General features: G+C 37.2%; 1 protein-coding gene across 6 annotated transcripts in view; it reads right to left on the minus strand.

Annotated features, from left to right (window-relative positions):
• The window catches only part of PHTF1 (putative homeodomain transcription factor 1), a 74,447-nt gene that overhangs the window by 31,284 nt on the left and 19,344 nt on the right, over positions 1 to 23,819 (minus strand). For all 6 annotated transcript variants that reach the window (XR_010842161.1, XR_010842163.1, XR_010842166.1 and 3 more), the window contains exons 4-15: positions 17,977 to 18,046; positions 17,337 to 17,495; positions 11,530 to 11,686; positions 9,959 to 10,093; positions 8,602 to 8,761; positions 7,567 to 7,740; positions 7,390 to 7,479; positions 5,191 to 5,412; positions 2,235 to 2,363; positions 1,581 to 1,853; positions 712 to 843; positions 111 to 197 (exon numbers count right to left, since the gene is read on the minus strand). Coding sequence is in view for 2 of the 6 variants with exons in the window: in XM_059060654.2 (XP_058916637.1) it covers positions 111 to 197; positions 712 to 843; positions 1,581 to 1,853; positions 2,235 to 2,363; positions 5,191 to 5,412; positions 7,390 to 7,479; positions 7,567 to 7,740; positions 8,602 to 8,761; positions 9,959 to 10,093; positions 11,530 to 11,686; positions 17,337 to 17,495; positions 17,977 to 18,046 (1,788 nt within the window). In the remaining 4 variants the exon portion in view is untranslated. The remainder of the gene's footprint in view (positions 1 to 110; positions 198 to 711; positions 844 to 1,580; positions 1,854 to 2,234; positions 2,364 to 5,190; positions 5,413 to 7,389; positions 7,480 to 7,566; positions 7,741 to 8,601; positions 8,762 to 9,958; positions 10,094 to 11,529; positions 11,687 to 17,336; positions 17,496 to 17,976; positions 18,047 to 23,819) is intronic.

A 23,819-nucleotide genomic window follows, 5' to 3' on the forward strand; every position in this document is an offset into this window, starting at 1 on the left:
ACACACACACACACACACACACACACACACACTTAAACACGGTGAACTGATTTAAAACAGAAGTGAGCTCTATATTCCACTTTCCACTGAAATAGATCTGAAACTCTTACCTGGGCACAACAAATGAAAGCAATGGAAAGTGTCAGTAGGAAGACAGAAGACACAACCACGTCCACTGATCGCTGTGGGCCCCGTCTCTGTGGAGTGAGATGCATAGGTTAGCGTTTTAGGTCACTGCCGGAGATGGCAACAGCACTCACATCATTCACACTCCCAATCTTACTATATTGGCGTGAAAATGAACATTCATGAGACTTTTGTGACACAGGATTTTAACATATTTCGGACATATTCGACTTTAATTAAGCTCTGAGATCCATGCCATTCAAAGTAAGGGTGTGATTGATTCACAAACATATTTTCAGCTGGAATATTCCCCCCAAAAGTCAGAAAAAGATGAGATATTCAATTTATCACTCTGCCCTAGGAATTTAAATTTTCTTTTCCCTTTCTAAGCTCTTATTTACTTAGCTCTACCAGCTCTGCAGATAGATCACTCCCAACCTGGTGTCCAGCAAGTCTGTCAGCCACTGATATCTGTCCAGTACATAGAACTACCCTGACTACTGAGTATCTGCCACCAGAAATTTCAGTGAGCATGTTTTCTGCATATTATTGCAGATATTCCATGGTTAGTCAGGTAAAACTCACCTTTAAAAAGGAACGCAGTGATAACCATATCTTAATGTTCTCCACCTTTTTAAGTCTGAAATGAGGTATTTCATATTTCCTAGCTTTCCTGGCAGAAGTAATATGGCTGAAGAGTTTTGCAAATAAAAATCTCTAGAGAAGGTTAAAAAAAAAAAAAACCACAAAGTGAAATGTACACGTGTCACTGTGTGTATATTTTTACATAATTGTAAACAATATTCCCAGCATATAAAAAATATTAAAAGGATCAAGTTCTAATCAGTGGTCACTAAGACAGGCAGTGAAAAAACATTGTTAATAGCTCATTAACCTGTCGCTTGCAAAGCACATTATGTAGTAATATACTTTTTCACAACAGGCTACACTCTTGACATTTTCAAGGAATATACCTTGGAGACCTTTGTGAATCCCCACCTTCACAAACTCAAATGTTTATACAAAATTCTAGCTTACTCCCAAATTACATTTCCATTCAAAACCACATTTTTTGCACATATCACCGATACATTAAGCCCTCAATCCCAAACTCTTATCAAATTTCAATAAGTTTATTTCTCACTTGGCCATTTTTCACAGAAACATTTTCACTTTGGTAATTACTACATATGCTACATATACAAAACATCAAGGGCACATTGAGGTGCCGGTGCTAAGCAATCACCTAGGCTCACTCACTGGCTCAGCCACTTACTCCTGCAAGTAGGCTCAGCAAAATTCAGATTACAGCATGTCATTTGTGAATAATCAGTATCACAAGTGTTAAACCCACAAATACCAAAAGTTCACTTATCAAGCCTGCATTGCCCACATTAACTTCTGGAGAGAGGACAAAAGCAACTATAAGAAATTTTACTTAACTGACTACCGACCTGTTTGTATGTTCTCTCCGCCACACACATCATGAAAAAAAACATCCAAGTAAGACACAGTCGTTCAAAAAAATTAATTATAGACAAAATAATAATAGGTGTAACAGGTGGTGCCCCACAAAAGAGAGTCAAGATCTCCTCAGCTGAGATGGACTTTAGCTGGTCAAGGCTCTTCTCTCGGAACAGTCGATGTAAAAAAGGGAAAAATGCTAATCCGATGGTGACGACATTTCCCAGCATCTGATAACCTACTCCTTGCTGATACGCATTAACCTGGGAATTAATTTAAAATATCCATCATTACTGCACAGCTAAATGGAGTTGTGAAGCAGTATTTATCAAATACTATTTAGATTATTAAAAACTAAATTGTTTTAAATCTAAAAGAAATAAAAATGATGTACAGATTTATGACTTCCAGGCTTGAATGAGATAAGGACTATTTGTAGTCTACCTGAACAACTGATCGTGCTCACAGAGACCTCTGTAACAAAAAAATACACTACCTAGTGAAGACTGACTACAAAATTTAAGATACATATACTTGTGTTTCAAAAGCAGAGTCAATGTTTTGATCATTAAATACATTCTATGAAATAGCTGCTGATCATTAAATAGATTTTTCTAAAAATCCAAAAACGTATTAAACCTTACCCTGCTCATGATGATACCACTTATTTCCAATACAGACATATCCATCTTTTTGCACTCATTCCCTTCCCAGATTATTGCACTAACTCGATCAGAGGCAGGACTTGAGTTCTGAAGCCAGAATAAATGGTTCTGAGAAGAAAAAATAAATATTTCCATCCACTCCTTCTTTATTTCCTCCATTATATATTTTTTCCCTTTGTCTAGCTCCTGGGCCACATTTGCCAGGATTCAGCCTTGTCATCCTATTCTCCCCCTCACAAAGCTCATCACTCCAATTACCACCTCCATGATGCTGGTTTCTGGTGGTGGTTGTTTTTTTTTTTTCACAAAAACAATTTCTTACCTGGAGAGAGGTTAAGTGTCTCCTATAATGATGGGAGGTAGGACTACATGATCTCCAAGGTTGCTTTCCTCTCAAAATGGATGGAAGTGAGGATAAGCTTGGTGTATTAATGGGATATCAAGAAGGAAAGCATTTCTACAGCATCATGACTAGACCAGGGATAGTAGGAAGTTACGTGGGAGAGGTGCTAACAGGCCTTAAGACATCACAGGAATGACTGAGAAAGTAAACCTTTCTCTGGTCTAATCAGGATACAGAAAAGCATAGTAAGCTCAAGAGGAAAAGTCGAGATAAAAACAGCCCTGTATTTTCCTCTGCCTTATCATGTCTTATTCTTCGAGTACCAACTCAAGTCCCATTTCACCAACATGTCCTCTCTGATGGCCACAAGCCTCACTCATGTTGCCTTTCTCTGAAATTAAAAACCCTTACAGTCTATATCAGATAAATTTGCATCTAATTATATGCTGCTTTTATTGTGTCCTCTGTTTCCCATAAAATCATCTTGTTCCCAAACAAATATATAAGTTACTAAAAAACAACCATCTGGTATATTTGTTCTCCTTCTACAATAATGCTTAGCACAATGCTGATGCACATTTATGGATTTATTAATTGATTTAGCCAAAAAAACATTTATTAAGCAGCTACTATGTAACATGTACTATGGATATAATAAAGAACAAGACAGATGTAGTCCTTGACATCACAGAGCATACAGACTTATGGAGACATGATTAAATAAAGTTACTGTGCAGCATGATAAGGGAAGGAAAGAATGCTTTAGGAACATATAGAAAAGGCTTCCTAAGGGAGAATCACTCAAGCCAAGACCCAAAAAGTAAAAAACAGTGAGACGAAGGAATAGGTATTGGAGAAAAGTGTGTTCCAGGCAAATAAACCAGTTTGTGTAAAGATCCAGAAGTACCTGAGGAAACTGAAAGAAGTTTAGTTGAGTTAAACTATACCATGCAAGACTGTTATCAGAGCAAATAAAGGAACAGAAAGAAATAATCCAGAATGGAAAAAAAAGCAATTAAAGGATTGTAAGGGGAATGGCATCAGATTTGTATTTTAGAAGGATCTTTCTGGCTGAAGTGTGGAAAACGAAACGAAGGGGAGCAAGCCTAGAGAAGCTGTTGTAAGGATCCAGACGAGGGCTGACGGTGGTCTGCACCAAGCAGTGAGGACACAGGTGGGCAGATGTATGTATTATACAGCAGAATCAAGAAAATGTGCTGACTGATTGGAAACATGGGGGATGGGGTCAAGAATGGCCCCAAGGTTTCTAACTTGGGTGGTTAGTGGTGACATTTAGAAATATGGGGAATAAAAGAAGAATAGGTTAGGTGGGAGAATTGGGAAATGATGAATTCCGTTTAACATAGTGAGTTTCATCTTACCTAGTTATTCTTACATATGCCTTAAAATTATCCTATAAATCCCAAAAGTGCAAAGGAGGTGAAAATCATCATGATGCTATTCATAATTACCAAGGGCTAAGGTAATTGAGATGAGTCTTCAGACTGAATGCAAAGAATATTTAGATACAAACTTTGATAGCAAAATTGGAGGAAAAAGCTTAAAACTTTGATAATAAAATGTATGTTGTTTCTAGTTAGTTTTTGAAAATGGTATACATTTAATGAAGCAGAATTTTTTTCATTAAAATGTGTAACCTAAATAATGGTATCTTAGAATCAAGAAAATTCAATAATTAAACAAATGAATATCCATCACCCACTATTTATTAAGTCATTGTGGAAATATTTAGCCTAAAGAAAAAATAAAACTAAGAAGAATCATGATCATTGGCATTAAACATATGAAAGGCTGATATGAGAACTGTTTCTTAATCATTTAATCTATCCAGCAGTGGAAAAAGCTCATGAAATAACAATCACTCCAGCTCCACAAGTATTTAAACAGAGACTAACTGTCTGATGTGGATAGTAATAACCATGCTAACATGTATTGGGTGCTTACTCTTTGCCAAGCATTGTGCTAAGCACTTTGTATTATCTCACTAGATATATCACAATATTTCTAAGAAGTAGGAACTATTGTTACTACATGATAGGTAGTAAAAAAATTTCTGCAGATGTAGAATGAATCCCTATATTGATTGGAAGGTTGAAATAACCTTCTAAAGAATCCCCATTTCCAGGCTATCTGATTTTATGATATTAACAGAAAACCTAAAATTAAAAGCATCACTTGCTTTGTACATTATTAGAGAAGCAAGCAATGCCATCTCCTAATAATTCATATATAATACTGTTATGTCTATGAAAATATAATATGAGGTTACTGCACCAAACAATGTACCCTGCTCATATAAAGTGAACATCAAGGATCATTCTAAGGAAAATAATGAGAAAAAGTCCTAGGAAGAAACATTTAGGTTAGGGGAATTCAAGAGTGCTTCCCCCTGAGTTCTAATTCCAATATCTTCACTTACAAAACTATGCTCAATTTCGTCATCTCTAAATCAGGGATAATAATAGTGTCCACCTTACAGGGTTATTGTAGAGTTAAATGAGATAATACAGTGCCTGGCACATGGTAAGTACACAGTAAACATCAGCTATTATTATCATCACCTTTACAGACCTGCTGAAAAACATCCTCTTTGGGGTCACGTTTGGTCCCTGAGTGAAGGGAGTTCACGTGGGCCCCCTCACTGTCGCTGGTGACAGACGACCGGCACTCGGGGCCGTGCAGCAGGTCATCCCATAACATATCCTCTGTCTCCGAGTCATGACGGGTGCTCTCCGAGTCTCTTCTCAACATGTTGAGGCTTCGAGAGCCACCACTCATGCCAGATCTACAGCCCTTTAAGGGAAAACAAAAACAAATATTTTTTTATTCCTTTTTAAAAACAACTATATAAAATTGCTGTTGTTTAAGCTACCCAGCCTGTGGTATTCTGTTATGGCAACCTGAGTGGATAAACCCGTCTATCTACAAGGATTTTTCTGAATTGCTTTTAATAATGAAAAACTGGAAACAAACAAATTAAGTAGTCATAATTTTACACATTTTAATAAATTCCTTCATAAACTGGGATATTCTGCAGATGTTCAACAGAATGAAGTCTTGTCTTATGTACTGATAGGCAAGACCTACAAAAAAAAAACTCAGAACAAATTTTCCTATTTATGTTTTTCCTATTTATATTTTTTAAATGATATGTTATATGTTTAAATATACAGTATGCTCTCTTACTCAAAGGAAAATAAATATATGGAACTATAACCACCCTCTGGACAGCATGGATTCAATCTGGGGATGTGGGGAACAGTGAGGGATTCATTATACTGGAAAGGGAGGCAGTAAGTGGAAAGGTTGCTTTTTACTAAATATACTTCTTCACTTGAATTTTTACAACATCCTTACATTAATTTTATAACTACAAAATCTGTAAAGGCTTAAATTTTCTTTTTTAATGAAGTGACAGTTTTGGGGTCATGAAATTAATTTTTGTTTTTTTAGTTTTTTTCATTGTGATTTCTGTGTTTTAGATGAATATGTTCTTATTTTAACAGTTTTTGAAATACAGCATTCTTAAATATGTGTGCATAAGTTTATAGGTTGATAAATTTTTCACAAATGAAACATGTCTGTGTAATCAGCACCAAAATCAATGAATAAAGCATTACTAGTTCTCTTGCCCCTATTTATGTGCTATTCCCTTTCAAGGATAACCATTATGACTATTAAGAGCATAGATTAACTTTAATTTTGTACTTTGTTAGAGGTGAAATCTGAAAATAGCTATTTTTTTATGTTTGACTATTTTTACAACATTATATTTCTGAAATTCATCCATATTGTTACAGTAATTTTATAATAAAATATTTACCTGTATTTAAAAAACAAAACAACTATATATCTGAAATAAAATGCAAACAAGTTACCTATAGTGATGGCTGGCAAGCTTTCACACACTGATCACTATGTTGACAAGGCCTCACATAACAATAATACATTTTCATGATTAAATGTGAAACTCTGATGACTCTCTAACAGACTATCAAAGAGGACTCCCCCTGAGAAGTTATTGCCAAGTCATGGGGTTGTTCAAGTCAGGTGCCCTGGGATGGGGTGACTCCTGCAAGCACATCCAGAGGGCCCATTCTGGTTGCAGGTGTGGCTGGGCCTCCTGACACACCCAAGTGTCCTCTACTCTAAATGTTGTGAGCTTGACTGTAGACCTAGTCACGTCCAGGGCCCAGTCAAACAGGGAAAAGGGTAATCAGGCTGAGAAAAGGATGGACATTGCAGCTCTCCTGCGGTACAAACATAGATATGAAAGTTTTTCCACAACCCCAGCTGCCTTGTCAATCAAAACAAGAGCCACCACCATCTACTCTACTCACCTCTGAATTATAATGTCCCAAATGTACAATATTCCCATTAGTTTTCATGGTGAGATTTACTGCTCCCATCTCTCAGGGGTCCTTTCTCAAGTATCTGTCCCCATCAGCATCAATGCCACTTACAAAGGAACGATGCTTAAGAATAAACTGCATATTCCAAGTGAATATGAAGTAGCCTTCTCATCATCTAGGGATTGAGGAGTCTCTCTCTGGGCATCATCTATGATACTTACAAGATTAGATCAAAGACAAAGAGCTCGTTCTCTTTCTGGGGGTGAGCAGTCGTATAAAAGCTTCTAGATAGGTAGACACATAGTTGGAGGCAGGGGAGGGGCAGACAAATATACACACAACTTTAGGACAACCAATAAAAAAAGGAACGGATACAGTTATTACACTCAAGAATATGCCTTGAAAAAGGATACGTTACCTGACTGAAGGCTGCCGATTCAAACTCTGATTCAGCCAGACTGTCTGAATCCCGCACAACGGGACACCACTTGGAAGTGGTCTTCTTCACCTGCCAACAAACGACAGGAAAACATGTTAAATACCTTGTGACTTGGGAGTTAATGCCTATACTTTAATAAGCTAAAATAAAAATTACCCGAGTGTTTAGGTGCCTTGAAAGTATTGATTTCCTATTCTTAACTTCACAGCCATTGTCACTTGAGGCCCCTTCCACGCTCCTCCGCAGTGTCATCATCTGTGTCCAGGCTTCACCATCATCCTCACTCGACAGATCATCTGAAATCCCATTGTCCAAACGCCCAAACGGCTCCTACAAAGAGAACAGCAGTTTCCTCACAGGGGACAGCCCAAAATACTCCATTAGCCTTGTGTATAAAAACTAAGAAGCAGTAAAAGTAAACGAAACCAAAACTGAACAAACCTACCTATTAGTTGGTCTCAATAAAGAAAAATATTAAACTTTCTTGAAACTAAATAGCTTAAATGATGAGGCAATATTATGTAGAAGTTAGAAAAACAGGCTTGAGTCAAACTCAAGTCTGAATCACAGCTCTTCTACTTATTAGCTATGTAACTGTAGGTAAGTAATTAAATCTCTCTGGGCCTCAATTTCCTCACCTGAAAAGCGATGATAATAAAAGCAGCTAACAATTAAGTGAGTTACTACGTGTAAAGCACTTAGAATAGTGCTTGGTTGCAGTAATGGCTCAAAAATATTAGCTTTCTGTAATTCGTAAATGCCACAGTCTAACAAATAAGAAAATATTTCAACACTATAAAGTAAGAGGGTAGTTAGTTTTAGACGTAAAGCAGAACGCCTATACCTAAACCTGGAAAATAGTTTCCCAAACCTTAACACACCATCACCACCTCTCTGGAAAACGACACAGCAGCCTCTACACTAATCTGTTTATTGAATCTACCAGTCTCCTACTAAGGCTGGACCAGGGGCAGATGCAATAACAAGTTCTGGTCCTAGAAATTAGAAGAATAAGGTACAGTCTTCATGTTATTCTTCATGATGTTCTCCTTTTCACATCCTGTAGTTTTACATTTCAAATGACACAAATCTATTAGTACCTATTTTGTGTTTCTAGCAGAGTCCAAGAATAGAAAAATTTTACACAGGAAAGAAAAGACCTTGTAATATTTACTCTCATCTAAATCTTACCCTGCATCCCTTTTCTCCATCTGAAAATTTTGCTTTCTCTCTTGTTTGCCACATTCTAATCTCTGGTCGACACTGTCTCTTCTTGATGATAGGATGCAGACAACCTGAGTCATTGTCAGTCTTTGTCCCTTTGCTACATATTAATTTTACTCTTTTCATCCTATTTTTTTAAAAGGAAAAAAAGATTACTAGTTAGTTTTTTGAAAGTAATTACCTTTCATGAAGTCACTTTCTTCTGAGGACTACAAAAATTATATTATTCTGGAAATCAAGAAGATTCAGAAATTGTACGTTTCAGGCTTCTAGCTTGCCTAAGGGTGTAGGAAGCCAGTTCTCTCTCTAGTCTCCGAAGACTTGGGTTAGTTGAGAGGAAGCCTGTTCTTTTCGATTTTGCAAGGAAGTGGGTCCACAGTCTTCCCTCTCAAACGCAATGCCAACCCCTCCCTCACATTGCCTGTTTGTGCCACTTCATAGAATGTCTTCCCCTCTCCTGTGCTTCAAAGCTCAGCAACTCTCAGCTCCTCCCTGACTCCTGCTGACTACTTCACCCCAGAATACTCACTCCTTCCACTGAACTGCATGGCCTTTTGTCAGCATGATATCATTTATGATATTTTTACATTGTTGTGACCGTATCATACCTGCTACTCTTACCTTCCTAATTAGATGGTAAAATCACTGAGAAGAGGAATGCCCAGTGCCCAGCACAATGTTCACCACAAACAACTCAAACACTTCAACTAAAGAGTGTCAACTTATCTTTAGAAAAATATGTGAACGTACTTTGTCTTCAAAAACAAAGCTGCAAAAGCACTTTACTTTTGAGTCACAAACATTAACATATGATAAAATAAGGATTTCTTAGAGTCATACTAGTGCTGCTACAACCTACAAAATCATGAAGGAGGTTGAATGTGTCTTGGATTCATTTCCCTTTCTGTCCTACAGCCCACTGACGCCAGCCTCCTGTCCTGCACCTCACATCTAAAGAGGAATCAGCTCTCATGCTGAAAAATACCTCATCTTTTAAAAATTCTTCATTCTCTCTAGATGTTGGCCAATATGACTTAAAATATTTACCCTTCAGGGGTATTTATATTTCCATAATCTTGTGGTCTAAAAAAACATTAAAGATCAAACAGAATGACACTTTTACGGTAGATTATTGGACTAATGGATAACATGACAGACAGTGGTGCCATTTCAAATAAGCAAATCATTCCAGAACCTTTAAAAATCTCACCACAATGAAAATATGCTTACACTGAATATTCCTAAAACCTAATCAGATTATATACTATGTAAACATTAATGTGAACACAAAATCAAGTAAAAATTCCGACGTAAGACTTCCCACCTGTTGCCAAAGAGAGTCCCCCAGAAACCACCATTAAAGAGTGCAGATTCCAAAGTTACTGTTCCTCTGGCTTTATCAGAGGAGTTATTTCCATTTTCTCGGCTCCCATCACCATTTACAGTTTTTCGTAATTTTCTACAAAAAAAATATTTCAACAACTTTAGATTATTCAGGACCTTTTCTGTTTCTACTCAGAATATCCCTACTGACTACTACCTGAAATTAAATATAATGAACTTCATATAACGAGGATAAATTATACAGGAACATTTCTGACTTAAGGGCAAAAACAGGTTCCAGAACAAAGTGCTAAATTACCATTTTGTTCGTTCATTAAATAAATAGAAATGCCATTCAAAACCATAACTAGAGGGCTTCCCTGGTGGCGCAGTGGTTGACAGTACGACTGCTGATGCAGGGGACCCGGGTTCGTGCCCCGGTCCGGGAAGATCCCACATGCCTCGGAGCTGCTGAGCCCGTGAGCCATGGCCGCTGAGCCTGCGCATCCGGAGCCTGTGCTCCGGCAACGGGAGAGGCCACAACAGTGAGAGGCCCGCGTACAGCAAAAAAAAAAAAAAAGAAAGAAAAAAACATAACTAGAAGGAAAATTTTCATATGTATGACCAATAGTCTTTTCAGGAACCACAAAAAGAATGAACAATTTCTTTAAATATGGATGCTAGAAATCTACCCATTTGGCACATTTAATCATGGGAACACAAAATAATAGCAAGTGATCAGTTTTTTGATATCTTATGCAATGAAAAGATATACCCTGTAAATACCAATGAGACACATCACAATATTTGATTTCCTTAGAAAACATTAAATCAATTAAACTGAATTTTCAAGGAATATTCTTTCCTGGAAAAAAAAAAGTTTTGAAAATAACATTCAAAAATAAGTATAAATATGTTGAAATTCTTTGCACCAAATGAAAAAATCTTATATAGTAACTCCTTGGGGGAACAAAAATCTACAGATACTCTGAGAAAGTTACTTTTGTAAGATAATACCATATATATCTAAGAAACATTTAACAGTTCCAAACCCCACAAACGGCACATAATCAATAAAGACTAGACATGAATTCAATGTGTAGAAAAGTTAAATCTTTATTAAAAAGTTTAGAACACTTAGAAATCCATTCTTTTTATATACTATTGAAAAAAGGTAAAAATTTTAGTAGCACTAACCTAATGTACTAAGATCCTTGTTTATAGTGAATTTTCACCAAATTTTAAGACTGAATTATGAAGAAGAATGCTTTTCATTAAAATCATTATTTAAGGTAAATTTTGATAAGGAATAATGCAGTATAGGAATTTTCCTTTTAAACAATGGTACTGAATGACAAAGCCCCATCCCCCTTGGATTAAAAGTTCATGACAAGGTTTCTAAGCATCAGTGAGAAAAGTAAAAGTAAAGCATTTGGGGGTTTTTTTTTAAGCCAAAAAAATAATGAAAAAATATGCAAAAGAGGAAGATTTTGTATTAATTTGCTCAAAGATTTTGTTCCTCAATGCCTCTCCCAGAAAATACACAGCCACAAGTGTAATTTCTCATCTCACCTTCTTCTCCGATTTCCATTGTTTCCTGATGGCCTTGTTATCTGAGTAGATACAATTTGACAGTGGACAGTTCCCATGAGTAACATAAGGCACAAGGGTCCAAGTACTTCACTTACATTCACAATAGGCATCATAAAATAGAACACGAGTGCTATAACTGAAAAGAAGAGATTTCAAAGTGGAAAGCATTAGGGCTTATCTTTAAAACCAATTCTAATAACTCTACAGATTATTTCTCCAAAAATCTATCATTTAAAGAAGTATACAAGTGAAAGCACATAATTTTCTACAATACAATCCACCTGCACATTAGCTGAGTAAAAACCTGAAGTCCTAGATCACAGAGCAAGTGAAGAATGATGTGTCCAAAGGACCTGCCTTTCTGGAAATATGACAATCTAGATATTCTGAAAGACTTTCTAGCACAAAACAACTAGATACTGTATAACCCTCTGCAGTACTGCTCTGCTCAGAGACCCAGTATTCTCCGGGGCCCAGAGTTATATGTAACAATTAACAGAGCTGGGATTTGAACCAAGGCAGCCAGGCTCCAGAATCCTTATTCTCTTTTTTTTTTTGGCCAAGGTGTGGCATGCAGGATCTTAGTTCCCGGACCAGGGATGGAACCCATGCCCCTCGCAATGGAAGCATGGAGCCCTAACCACTGGACTGCCAGGTAAGTCCCAGAGTCCTTACTCTTAACTGCCATGCTACGTTGCCTCTTTGTATGTGAGTATGAAATGTCCAAAGAAAAAAAGTAATGAAAGAAACAGGAAGATATCACAAATTATCTCCCAAGACTTCCAGATATAATTTTACAGATTCGTTCTTTCAGACTTTGACATAAAGATAATTCTTGTCCTATACAAACTTTCTATGTGGAGAAAAATTAATTCCATCTCCTAATACCCTGATACCCAAACATAACAACAATAGCACCAAAACAATAAACTACAGACCTTGCTGACTTGTGAACGTGGATATAAATTTACCTCTAAAAAGTAACACCATGAAAGCAGGGATTTCTGTCTATTTTGTTCACTGCTGTACCTAGACCAGTACCTGGCACATAGGAAGCACTCGATATTTATTGAATGAATGACTGAAATACTATCAAAGTAAATTTGACAATACAGCAAAAGAATAATTCACCAAGATCGTATAGGGTTTATGCTAGAAGGATAGTAGGAAATCCTTCTCAGAACCTAGAAGAGTACCTGGCACCGACACGTTAGGCACTAAAGGAATTGTTGACTGAGACTTAACTGATGTAATTTAATAATTTAATACGATGTAGTTTTGATTGCATGCATATGTATCATCTCAACTGCCGACTGTGCAAAAGACCTGAGTCCCTAATTCCTGGGAGGTAACCCCTAAACCCTTGGAATTTTCCAAATGATGAAGTATCTTTGTTATTCATGGTGGGTCCCTTGGACCATAGAGGATAGTTTATGCCAATAAAATGACTAAGGATAGGAGTAGCCACACCAGAAAGACCAACTATGGAATTAGAGGGCTGGGGCTTTGAGTCGCACTGTATCAGCCTGACCTTTGGGGAGGGAATGGGAGCTAAAGACTGAGTTTAACTCCTTGGCCAGTGACTCAATCAAACATGCCTACATAATAAACCCTCAATAAAAACTCTGGATACCAAAGCTTGGGTGAGCTTCTCTGGTTGGCAATACCTCGTGCATATTGCTATCCATCACGGATGGAAGGGTAACACATCCCTGAGGATGACAAAACTTCCTGATTGAAGCCCTCCCAGACTTTGCCCTATGCACCCCTTCTAATTTGTATCCTTCTGCTACAATAAAACTATAACGACAGCACTTCCCTGAGTGCTTTGAGTCATTCTAGTGAATTATTAAGTCTGAGGGAATGAGTGGGGGACTCTCAAAACTGTAGCCAGCTGGTCAGAATAAGGGTAGCCCTAGGGACTCCCAAAGTAAGGCTGGTGTCTTGGGAGGGGCTGTGCCTTTAACCTGTGAAGTCTGGTCCAACTCTAGTAGTGAAAAAGCATGGTATAAAAATAGACATTTGTTCCTGATTTGTAATTAATCTTAAATGCCAATCTTTTCTAAAATACTAGGAATATAAAAATATGTCCTTAACATGCTAAAGAATATATATAAGTAGTGCTCGCTTTGGCAGCACATATACTAAAGAATATATAAGTAAAATCAACATGCATCAGATTAATGAAAACATTCTGAATAGGAACAAAACATTATGATCACTCTTACTGTTATCACTTAACACTGCTCTGAAAATGTTGACTAATTCAATACAAGTAAAGGAAACGTATGAAAAAAGAGGAGACCAACTTTTCATTATGCCAACAATATGACTGTATAATTAGAAAATCTGACAGAAGCACCGAAAAACTATTAGAAATAATGAGAGTTTAAAAAGTGGCTGATTATAACAATCTTAAGTATAAACTAAAGGCTTTCAAATGTGACAGCAATCACCAGTTAAAACACATAAAACAAACAAAAAAAGCCTCATACCTATAGCAGCAGCAACAAAAATAAAAACATAAAATATTTTACTTTAATGTGGAAGCCCCCAAGCATCCTCTGATGGATGATACATATAAACAAAATGTGGTATATACATACAGTTGATTATTATTCATCCTCAAACAGGAAGGAAATTCTGACACATGCTACAAATGGATGAATCTTGAAGACATTATGCTAAGTGAAATAAGGACAAATACTGTATGATACCACTTATATGAGGTACTGAGAGTGGTCAAATTCATAGAGACAGAAAGTAGAAGGGTGGTTGGCTGGGGGTAGGAGTAATTGGAGTTATTGATTTATGGGTACAGAGTTTCAGTTTGGAAAAATGAACAAAGTTCTGGAGATGGATGGTGGTGATGGCTGCCTAACAATGTGAATGTACTTAATGCCATTGAACTGTATATTTAAAAATGGTTAAGATGGTAAATTTCATGTATATTTTACCACAATGAAAAAAAAATTGAGTTTAACAAGATCTATGCAGGGCTTATAAGGAAAAAAAATTCCTACAAAGCTTTACAGAAAGATATAACAGAAGACTTGATTAAAAGGAGAGATATATCAGGCTTCCCTGGTGGTGCAGTGGTTAAGAATCTGCCTGCCAATGCAGAGCACAAGGGTTCGAGCCCTGGTCCAGAAAGATCCCACGTGCCGCGGAGCAACTAAGCCCATGCACCACAACTACTGAGACTGCACTCTAGAGCCCACAAGCCACAACTACTGAGCCCGCGTGTTACAACTACTGCAGCCCGTGCGCCTAGAGCCAATGCTCTGCAACAAGAGAAGCCACCACAATGAGAAGCCCGTGCACTGCAACAAAGAATAGCTCCCGCTCACCGCAACTAGAGAAAGCCCATGCGCAGCAAAGATCCAGTGCAGCCAAAAATAAATAAATTAAATTAATTAATTAACTTAAAAGGAGAGATATATCAATTTTCTCCCCATTCCCTCCAAATATATCTATATTTACATTTTGGAGTGGGGAGTGGTGAGAAGGGAGTTCCAATACAAATTCCAATTTTCTTTTTTTTGTCTTTGATCATGATAAAATAATTCTTAATTATTTTGCAAAGAATAAGCAAGTAAGAACACCTAAGAGAAAATGTTGAAAAACAAATAATAGAGGAATGTTTGTCCTGCCAATGTTACTACACATTAAATAGCTACAGTAATTAAAGAAATGTGACACAGATATGAGAATAACCAGACAAACTGATGGTGCAGAATATATAGTCCAGAAATAATAGACCATGGTGTATACGAAAATTTAATATATATAATTTATCTCAGTAAGAAAGAAATTTTTAATAACATGTGGAAAAATATTTAACTTCACCCTTACAAGTGACCAAAGAAATGCACATTAAACAAGTAAAATACTAATTTTCATATATCAAATTAGGCAACAATTTTTTAAATTATGATAATGCTAAGATTGTGGTAAAACAGAATCCACTACTTTCCAAAAGAATTGTGTCACCAGCAATTTCACTATATGCACTAAAAGTCTTAAAACGTTTACATTCTTTGATCTGTTAATTCTATTCCAGAGAATAAATTCCAAAGAAATAATACAAAATTAAAAAAATTTTGTTCATGATGGTATTATTAATAAGAAAAAACTAGAAACAACTTAATGCTCATTTCATGGGAAGAGTTATATAAATTATGGTACTTTTATATAATGGACTATAAAGCAGTTATGAAAAGTGTTTATGGTAAATCCTTATGATAGACTCATACAGACATTAAAATGATAGCTTGAAATGATGGTGTGTCCACATGATGGAATATTATGCAGCAATTAAATGACAGTTATGAAAACAATTCCAAAAAACTGACACAGATAAAAGAAAACAAAAATCACCCCAAATCCTTTCACCCTAACCCAACCTTCACCGTTCACCTACTCTTTGTTCTAAGTCATTTCTGTTTGCTCAGGTATAACCATATCTACGTTGCCCTCTTTCAGAAAGTGTTCCTGGTAGGCAATGGAGTATAGTAAAGAGCATACACTGGGCCCCTGCACACAGTGAAAAGATAAAAAACATCAGGTAGTGATGTGTAATACAGAAATTAACATAGACTCCTGTGACAGTGACTGAGGGGTGGTACGACTACTTAGAAAGTATAGACAGGGGTGGCCTTTCTGTGAAAGTTACATCTGTGCACAGATCCTAAAGATGACAGAAAAGATAGCCACATGAAAAGCCTTACGATTGTTTCAAACAGAAAGAAAAGCCCTGGGTGAGGAACAGAAAAAGGACTTATGCCTAGAGTAAGCAAGGAGGAGAGTGGTAAGACATGGCATCTGACAGGTTAGCAGGGGACAGATAATGTAGGGCACTGGAGGCCCTGGTGAGGAGTTTGGGTTTCTATTCCAAGGGCAATGAGAAGTCACTAAAGGGACTTAAAAAAGCAGGAAAATGACATGATAGGGTTTCCATTTCAAAAGATTTCTCTAATTGCTGTGAAAAGAGTGATGGGCAGGAAGAAAGGCCAGAGCAGATGTTATTCCAGTGATCTAGGTGAAGGGATGGTGGTGCTGTGGACTATGATGACGGCAGCAGAGACTGAGATAAGTAGCCAGGACATATTCTGGAGGTCAAACTTACAGACTTGGTGACAGATGGAATATGAGGGTTGGTGGTAGAGTAGAATAGGAAGACAATTTTTTGCTTGAAAACTGGGTAGCTGATGGCATCATTTAATGAAATGGGATAAAACCTAAAGAGGAATAAGACTGTATAAAAGAAAAGATTGTAAAAAAAAATCAGGAGTTCCAATTTGGATATGATTAAGTTCAAGATACCTATGATATCTCCATATGGAAATGTCAAACAGGCAGTTGTATTTACAAGCCTGAAGTTCAGCAGAGAGATTTGGCCTGAAAATATAAATTTGAGAATCACCAGTATATCAATTATATTTAAAGGTACAAGGCTTGATGAGAGTACCTAGAGAAGAGAAGAGAATCCCGATCCAACCCAGAGGTAATCCAATATTCGAAGGTCAGACACAGGAAAAGTTTGAAAAGGCCTGGCCAGTGAGACAGGTAGAAGGAAATTCAAGAGGGAAGAGTTAGACAATCATGTTTGCTCTCTCTGAGCAAATAAATTTAAGATGATCTCCAAATGGTGTATGTCCCTTTGTTTCTTTGTATGTGAAACCATCAAATGAAAGGATAAATGTAAGAACAGTAAGGTCTGCATGATCTAATAGCAACAGCAGCAAAAAGAAACTGTCATAATTTATCCCAACTCCTCCAATTACCTTGCATGAGGTAAAGCAGTAGCAGCCAAACAAAGATTCTTAAAGAGGTAACTTGAATCCACCAATTGCTGAAAAATGGAAAAAATACAACTCGAACAAGCCCCTTCCGAGTCAGAGATGTCCACGGAATTTCGGGTTTGGCTTTGGCAAATGTTGAGCCTTTAAATATACAATAAAACAAAACATCAAACATTTATGTACACTAGACTAATGCCCACTTGTAACACTGTATTAAAAACAGGTGACAGGAGAGAGCAAAAATCAGCACACAACCTGTTCAGTGAAAAAGAATCCTCTTAGATGTTCATTATATGTACTAACTTCTTGCCTCAATCACTAGGACAGGAGCTCAAAATAAGTCAGGCTTGTTTGAATGGTATACAATATATTTTTCTTCATTACACAGCAGCAAGTCTCCAAGTTCATCTCTTTCACCCTCATGGAAACCATGTAATTTACATAGCCACACAGTATAAAGCAAAGGGGAAAAAATGCTAAAGCCTGAATGATGCAGGAAGAACACTACTTTTAGAAATTAAAGTATACCATCATATAGGGAAGATATCCAAAAAGAATCTTTAGTACCACTATGAAATAATATAATGATATACCTAAGAAACAAGCCAACTTTAGAACTCACCTCTGATTAAGTCAACATCAATCAAGTCTGCCTTTATGTGACCCATCTTTTTTGGTTTGTTTTTGAAGCCCTAGAATAAAACAAAACAAAAGCCAGAAATAAATAATATTTTAAAAGCCTTTTTAAAACAAAAGGTAAATTTACGTTTCTTTTTCTCTACACCTGACTCCCTTTTACTGGGTACTCCTTAAAGGAACCTGTCATTAATATTTGTTTTAGTTTTTAGTTTTATCAAGTAATGCATGCACACACTTTTATCACCTTTAAAAATAATCAAACAGTACCAAAAGGTCAGTAAGTGAAAAACAGGTAGTCCTCTGACCCACCTTACCTCTCCTCCCAGTTTCATTCATTAAAAACAAATGCTTTGGGCTTCCCTGGTGGCGCAGTGGTTGAGAATCCACCTGCCGATGCAGGGGACACGGGTTCGTGCCCCGGTCCGGGAAGATCCCACATGCCGTGGAGCGGCTGGGCCCGTGAGCCATGGCCGCTGAGCCTGCGCGTCCGGAGCCTGTGCTCCGCAACTGGAGAGGCCACAACAGTGAGAGGCCCGCGTACCACACACAAAAAAACAAACAAACAAACAAAAAACAACAAATGCTTTCATCTTTTTTTAGCTGTTTCTCTTGGTATTTATTTACATAGGTCTAAATAATATGTTTACACTGCTATTTTTCAATTTATTGATTTTAAAAATCACCTATGAACTCCTAATATAGTATATGAGAACTTAGCTCTCTTACACTACTAATTCCCACCTCCTCACTTCCACCCCAAAAACATATATCCTCACAATATAGTCAATTAATTTGTTACAAATCAGTAGAGTATGATCACTATGAAATATCATTCCTTGTTCACTCTATTTATATGCTTCCTTTTATTCTATGAGGTCAGTGAAAATATTTATCAGTTTCCAAATACTCAAATGCCAGAAAATTAATCAAAGTCCTTTTTTTTCCTTAAAGAAAAAAAATTCCTGGAAACCCCCTTCCCAGGACCTTCTATCTTCCTGCTGGAATTGGACTGGTTGCTCTCTGGGCCTATTGCATGGCTGTAGTCCCAGAACTGCTCAGTCTCATCCTGACAATCCCCTTCCCCCGCTTCTCTGTGCTAAGTCGCTATTTGCTGTATCCATATCTTCTGGGAGCACATTCCTTCCATAGCTTCCTGAGAAAGGGGTCACAGAAGACAGTGTTTTCAATCCTTGCATGTCTGAAAATGATTTCATTCTACCCTTATACTTGATTAAAAGTTACCCTAGATGCAGAATTCTAAGTTGTTAATAATTTTCCCTCAGGAATTGAGACACTGTTCCATGGTTTTCTAGCTTCCAATGTAGCTGTTGCAAACTCCCAATGCCATTCTGATTCCTGATCCTTTGAATGTGAGTTGTTTCCTTCCTCTTAATCCTCACTTTGTTCATGGTGTTCAGAATGATGTGCCTTTTTTTTTTTTTTTTTACAGAAGTGACATTTATGATAAAACATGTATTTTATTTTATCACATAATGATATGCCTTGATTATGAGTCTTTTATCATCTATTGTGCTGAGAATCCCTTCCATATAGAAATACATGTCTTTCAGTTTTAGGGAAGGTTTCTTATAATTTATATTTAAATTTCTTCCCTTTTAAGACTTTTGACTTTTCTCTCCTATTTTATACCTTTTTTGTCTTTCTGTTCTGCTTTCTAGAAATTTCTTCGAATTCTTCTATTACACTTTTCATTTTGATTCTTTGAGTTCATTCCTTTCTCTTCTCTTTCATCCTGGAAGATTTCTTCACATATCTAGTAATCATTGGCTGTCCACTTATATATTAGAATGAGGAGTTAAATGATGGACATTTTATTTCAAGGTATATACCCAAGAGAAACATATATAAATTTCACTAAATAATGTGTACAAAATGTTCCTAGAGGAATCATTTATAAAAGCCCCAAATTGGAAGCTACCCATCAACATCAGAAATTGCCCAGCGGCAGTAGAATGGATAACAATTGTGGTGCTATAGTGAATAAACTACAATTATGCAACAACATGACTGGATCTCACATACATAATATTGAACAAAAGAAATGTAATATTGAACAAAAGAAATTAGACTCAAAAGTGTATATATGGGCTTCCCTGGTGGCGCAGTGGTTGAGAATCCGCCTGCCGATGCAGGAGACACGGGTTCGTGCCCTGGTCCGGGAAGATCCCACATGCCGCGGAGCAACTAAGCCCGTGAGCCATGGCCGCTAGGCCTGCGCGTCCGGAGCCTGTGCTCCGCAACGGGAGAGGCCACAACAGTGAGAGGCCCGCATACCGCAAAAAAAAAAAAAAAAAAAAAAAAAAAAAGTGTATGTATTGTATAATTTCACTTATGTAAGGCTCAAAATAGGCAAAAATTAACCTATGGTGCTGCCAGTAGTAAGGATATGGGTTACCTCTGTTGGTAGCAGTGACTGGAAGAGCATGTGATGGGGAGCTTCTGTGTTACTCCTAATGTTCTATTTCTTGATCTGAGTGTTTATCACATGGTTATGTTCAGTTTCTGAAAATTCCTCAAGCTGTACTCTTATAATTCTGGGGGTGTGTGTGTGAATATAGGTCCCCCACTTTTCAAAAGTTTGCTTTACACCATTTCGCTTTTACAAAAGACCTACATTAGTACCTGTTTTCGCTAACCAAAAAAATCCAAAGAGGATTTTTACTATTACGAAAAAAGGTGAAGAGCATAAACAGCGTTCAGTGATCTCAGGGAGCTCTTACAGAGGCAGCACACACCCGAGCAGGGAGAGCAGCACCACCAGGCTCCTTCCCCAGGAACACACTCAGCATCTCAGCCTCCAGTCCCCCATAGCTTTGAAAGGTGTCTGTGAGCATCTGCGCTGTATTTCAATGTGTTTTGTGCGTCTGTTAGCAAGATGTGTCCTAAGGTAATTGCTTCTTCACAATTGCCATTTCGGCTTATGAAAAGTTTCATAGGAACACTCTACTTTTGGATAATGGGGGAAACCTGGTAACTCATATTCACTGAATATGTTTTATTTTATTAACACACAGACAATGGTTTTACAGGAAAAACTCGGGATTTGAAAGTCATGATAACCTTGCTGTATATTATGACTCAAAAGCAAATTTGTGAATTATCTTTTATGCTTAAAAATCCTGGTTTGGGGCTTCCCTGGTGGCGCAGTCGTTGAGAATCTGCCTGCTAATGCAGGGGACACGGGTTCGAGCCCTGGTCTGGGAGGATCCCACATGCCGCGGAGCAACTAGGCCCGTGAGCCACAACTACTGAGCCTGCGCGTCTGCTGCCTGTGCTCTGCAACAAGAGAGGCCGCGATAGTGAGAGGCACGCGCAGCGCGAAGAGTGGCCCCCGCTTGCCACAACTAGAGAAAGCCCTCGCACAGAAACGAAGACCCAACACAGCAAAAATAAATGAATAAATTAATAAACTCCTACCCCCAACATCCAAAAAAAAAAAAAAAAATCCTGGTTTGCCTAACAGGTTTTTTGTTTCATTACTATTAATAAGTATAACTGTTTTAAAAGATGAATTTTAATTTTGTGCTCAATCAACACTTGTACATGCTAGTTCCTGATCAAGTTTTTAAAATTAGATATTTAACCATTAAAATTATTGTAAAAATTAAACGTTAGAGTAATTTGCTATTTCTCTAGTTTAGATATTGAGCCAATATTGATCTTTGGTTCTGTTTAACTAAAAGATGCAGCCAAACAATTTCTTTAAAGTGAACTCTATGTTTCTATCCAATTAACTACAAACTGTAGATTTTAACAACAACAAAAGTTTTAAAACTCTAAATGTAATAAAATTAAATCTAAGAAGGAATCAAATTTTGGTAATTAGACATTTCAGGGGCAAAAATAACCCTTTGGAAAAAATACGTGCACTAATTTTTGAAATATGCATAATATTCATGGAAATAACAATGATCTTGTGCTACATTTGAAATCAGAATTGAAAATTTTAAAAGTAAAGATATCACTGTATTATATTCTAACAGACATAGGCCTTGTGGATATTTGCAGCAGTACTATTCTAACTAAAGAAGCTTAAAGTGCCTCAATTTTAAAGCCACATTAATTTTTCTACTTTCTTTGCTTTCTAAACTTTTTACCTACAATGTTATAGAGTCAGAATTAGCATTATCTAAAGGTAAACACCAAATTATGAAAACCTCCCTCAGCAATAGAAACACGTTCATTCATTCACTTAGTCAACAAATATGCAATATGTTTCTTCGGTATGCCAGATAAGCTACTTGAGCTAAGCATAGAGCAATAAGGAAGCCAAAGCACGGCTCTATCTTTAGAGCGTGCACCTGCAGAAGGGAAAACAGACAATAAAGCCAAATGTTTGAGGGTCCCTCAGGAAAACACCCCCTGAACTTCCTTCTCCATTTTTTGGACAAAAATCATTAAGAAATTTATGACCACTGTTCTTGAGCCAGATAAGACAGTTGCTAGATACTTTTATATGTGTCTGTGCTGAGGAAGAATAAAAAACACCTGCCATGCTTTTGTTTTAGGGTCCTTCTGCTTGATACTACACATTCTACAGTATGTATAGTAAGAGGCAACATGCGCACAGCACTACTCTTAGCACTTTACATAAACTTATTTTAATCTGTTTAACTCATTTAGTCCTCACAACTGTCCTGTGAGACAGGCACCTTTATTATCTTCACTTTACAGATGAGGAAAACAAGGCACAGAGACTGTAACCCGTTCATTCTCACTACAAACCACTACACATCCTGCCTCTCACTATACAGTACAAAATGCATTCCTAATCAATGTAGGGAGAGATTTTGAGATAAACAAGATTGCATGCCTCTGAAACGTTCCATGGGATTAATAAACCCTGGCAGCTGTGAGTGAATTTCCTTATTGGCCACAACCCAGGGCCACAACCTAGCAGCCCACGATAAAACTGTAGGAGAAAATTGGGACACCCCTGCACTAGTTGCTAGAGCAGTGGTCTGGAAATTTTCTGCAGAGCTCAGCTACTGGCTGTATTCAGCCCTCTCTATTGTTTGCTCCCCACAGAGCTGTGTAATATCTTCAAAGCTCAGAACCACCTGACTGATGTAGTTCCTACTTTTAGGCAGAGGGACTAAAGCAATGGAAATACTGCTGCAGTATTGTTGGACTCCGTGTTTAAAAGGGAATAAAAGACAAGTGAAACTCTGTAACACATCTCTCTCTCTCTTAGTGTGCTGAACTGTCCATTTTATTGCCACTGATTCTATACTACTGTATAGGAGTCAGGCACAAAGAGAGAAGTCACCTGATTTAGAGCAGATGATGAACAGCAAAACAACAATTACAAGGCAAGTACAGCACTAAAGGAATATGTGTAAAGGACACCTAACTCAGATTTAAGAAGTCAAAGAAAGATTTCCAAAGGAAAATAATACCTGACTCGAGACCTGAAGGGTGTATAAGAATTTGCAAAGAAGGACATGGGCTATAGCAAAAGGAGAAATTAAGAAAAGTATATGAGAAGACCTCAAAATAAGAGATAGCATGACAAAAACTAAAGTTCAAGAAGGCCTAAAGCAGAGTGAAAGTGAAAAAGGGGTTAAGGTATGAAAGAGAGAAACTGGAGAGGTAAGCAGAAGACAGATTTTGAAGACTATAATCATGCTAAGAGTGTGCATTTATCATAAGGGTAACAGGAAGTCAGAGAACAGTTTTAAATAGGAGAAAAACAATCAGATTTGTGGTAAAACAAAAATAAAATAACGATAAGCCAGCTTCAGTGATTATTGAGGAGTGAAGGGGGAAACGGGGGCAGAGAAAACAGAAAGTTAAAAAAATGAT

This window comes from Kogia breviceps, chromosome 1, assembly GCF_026419965.1.
Source record: "Kogia breviceps isolate mKogBre1 chromosome 1, mKogBre1 haplotype 1, whole genome shotgun sequence".
Taxonomy (NCBI): domain Eukaryota; kingdom Metazoa; phylum Chordata; class Mammalia; order Artiodactyla; family Physeteridae; genus Kogia; species Kogia breviceps.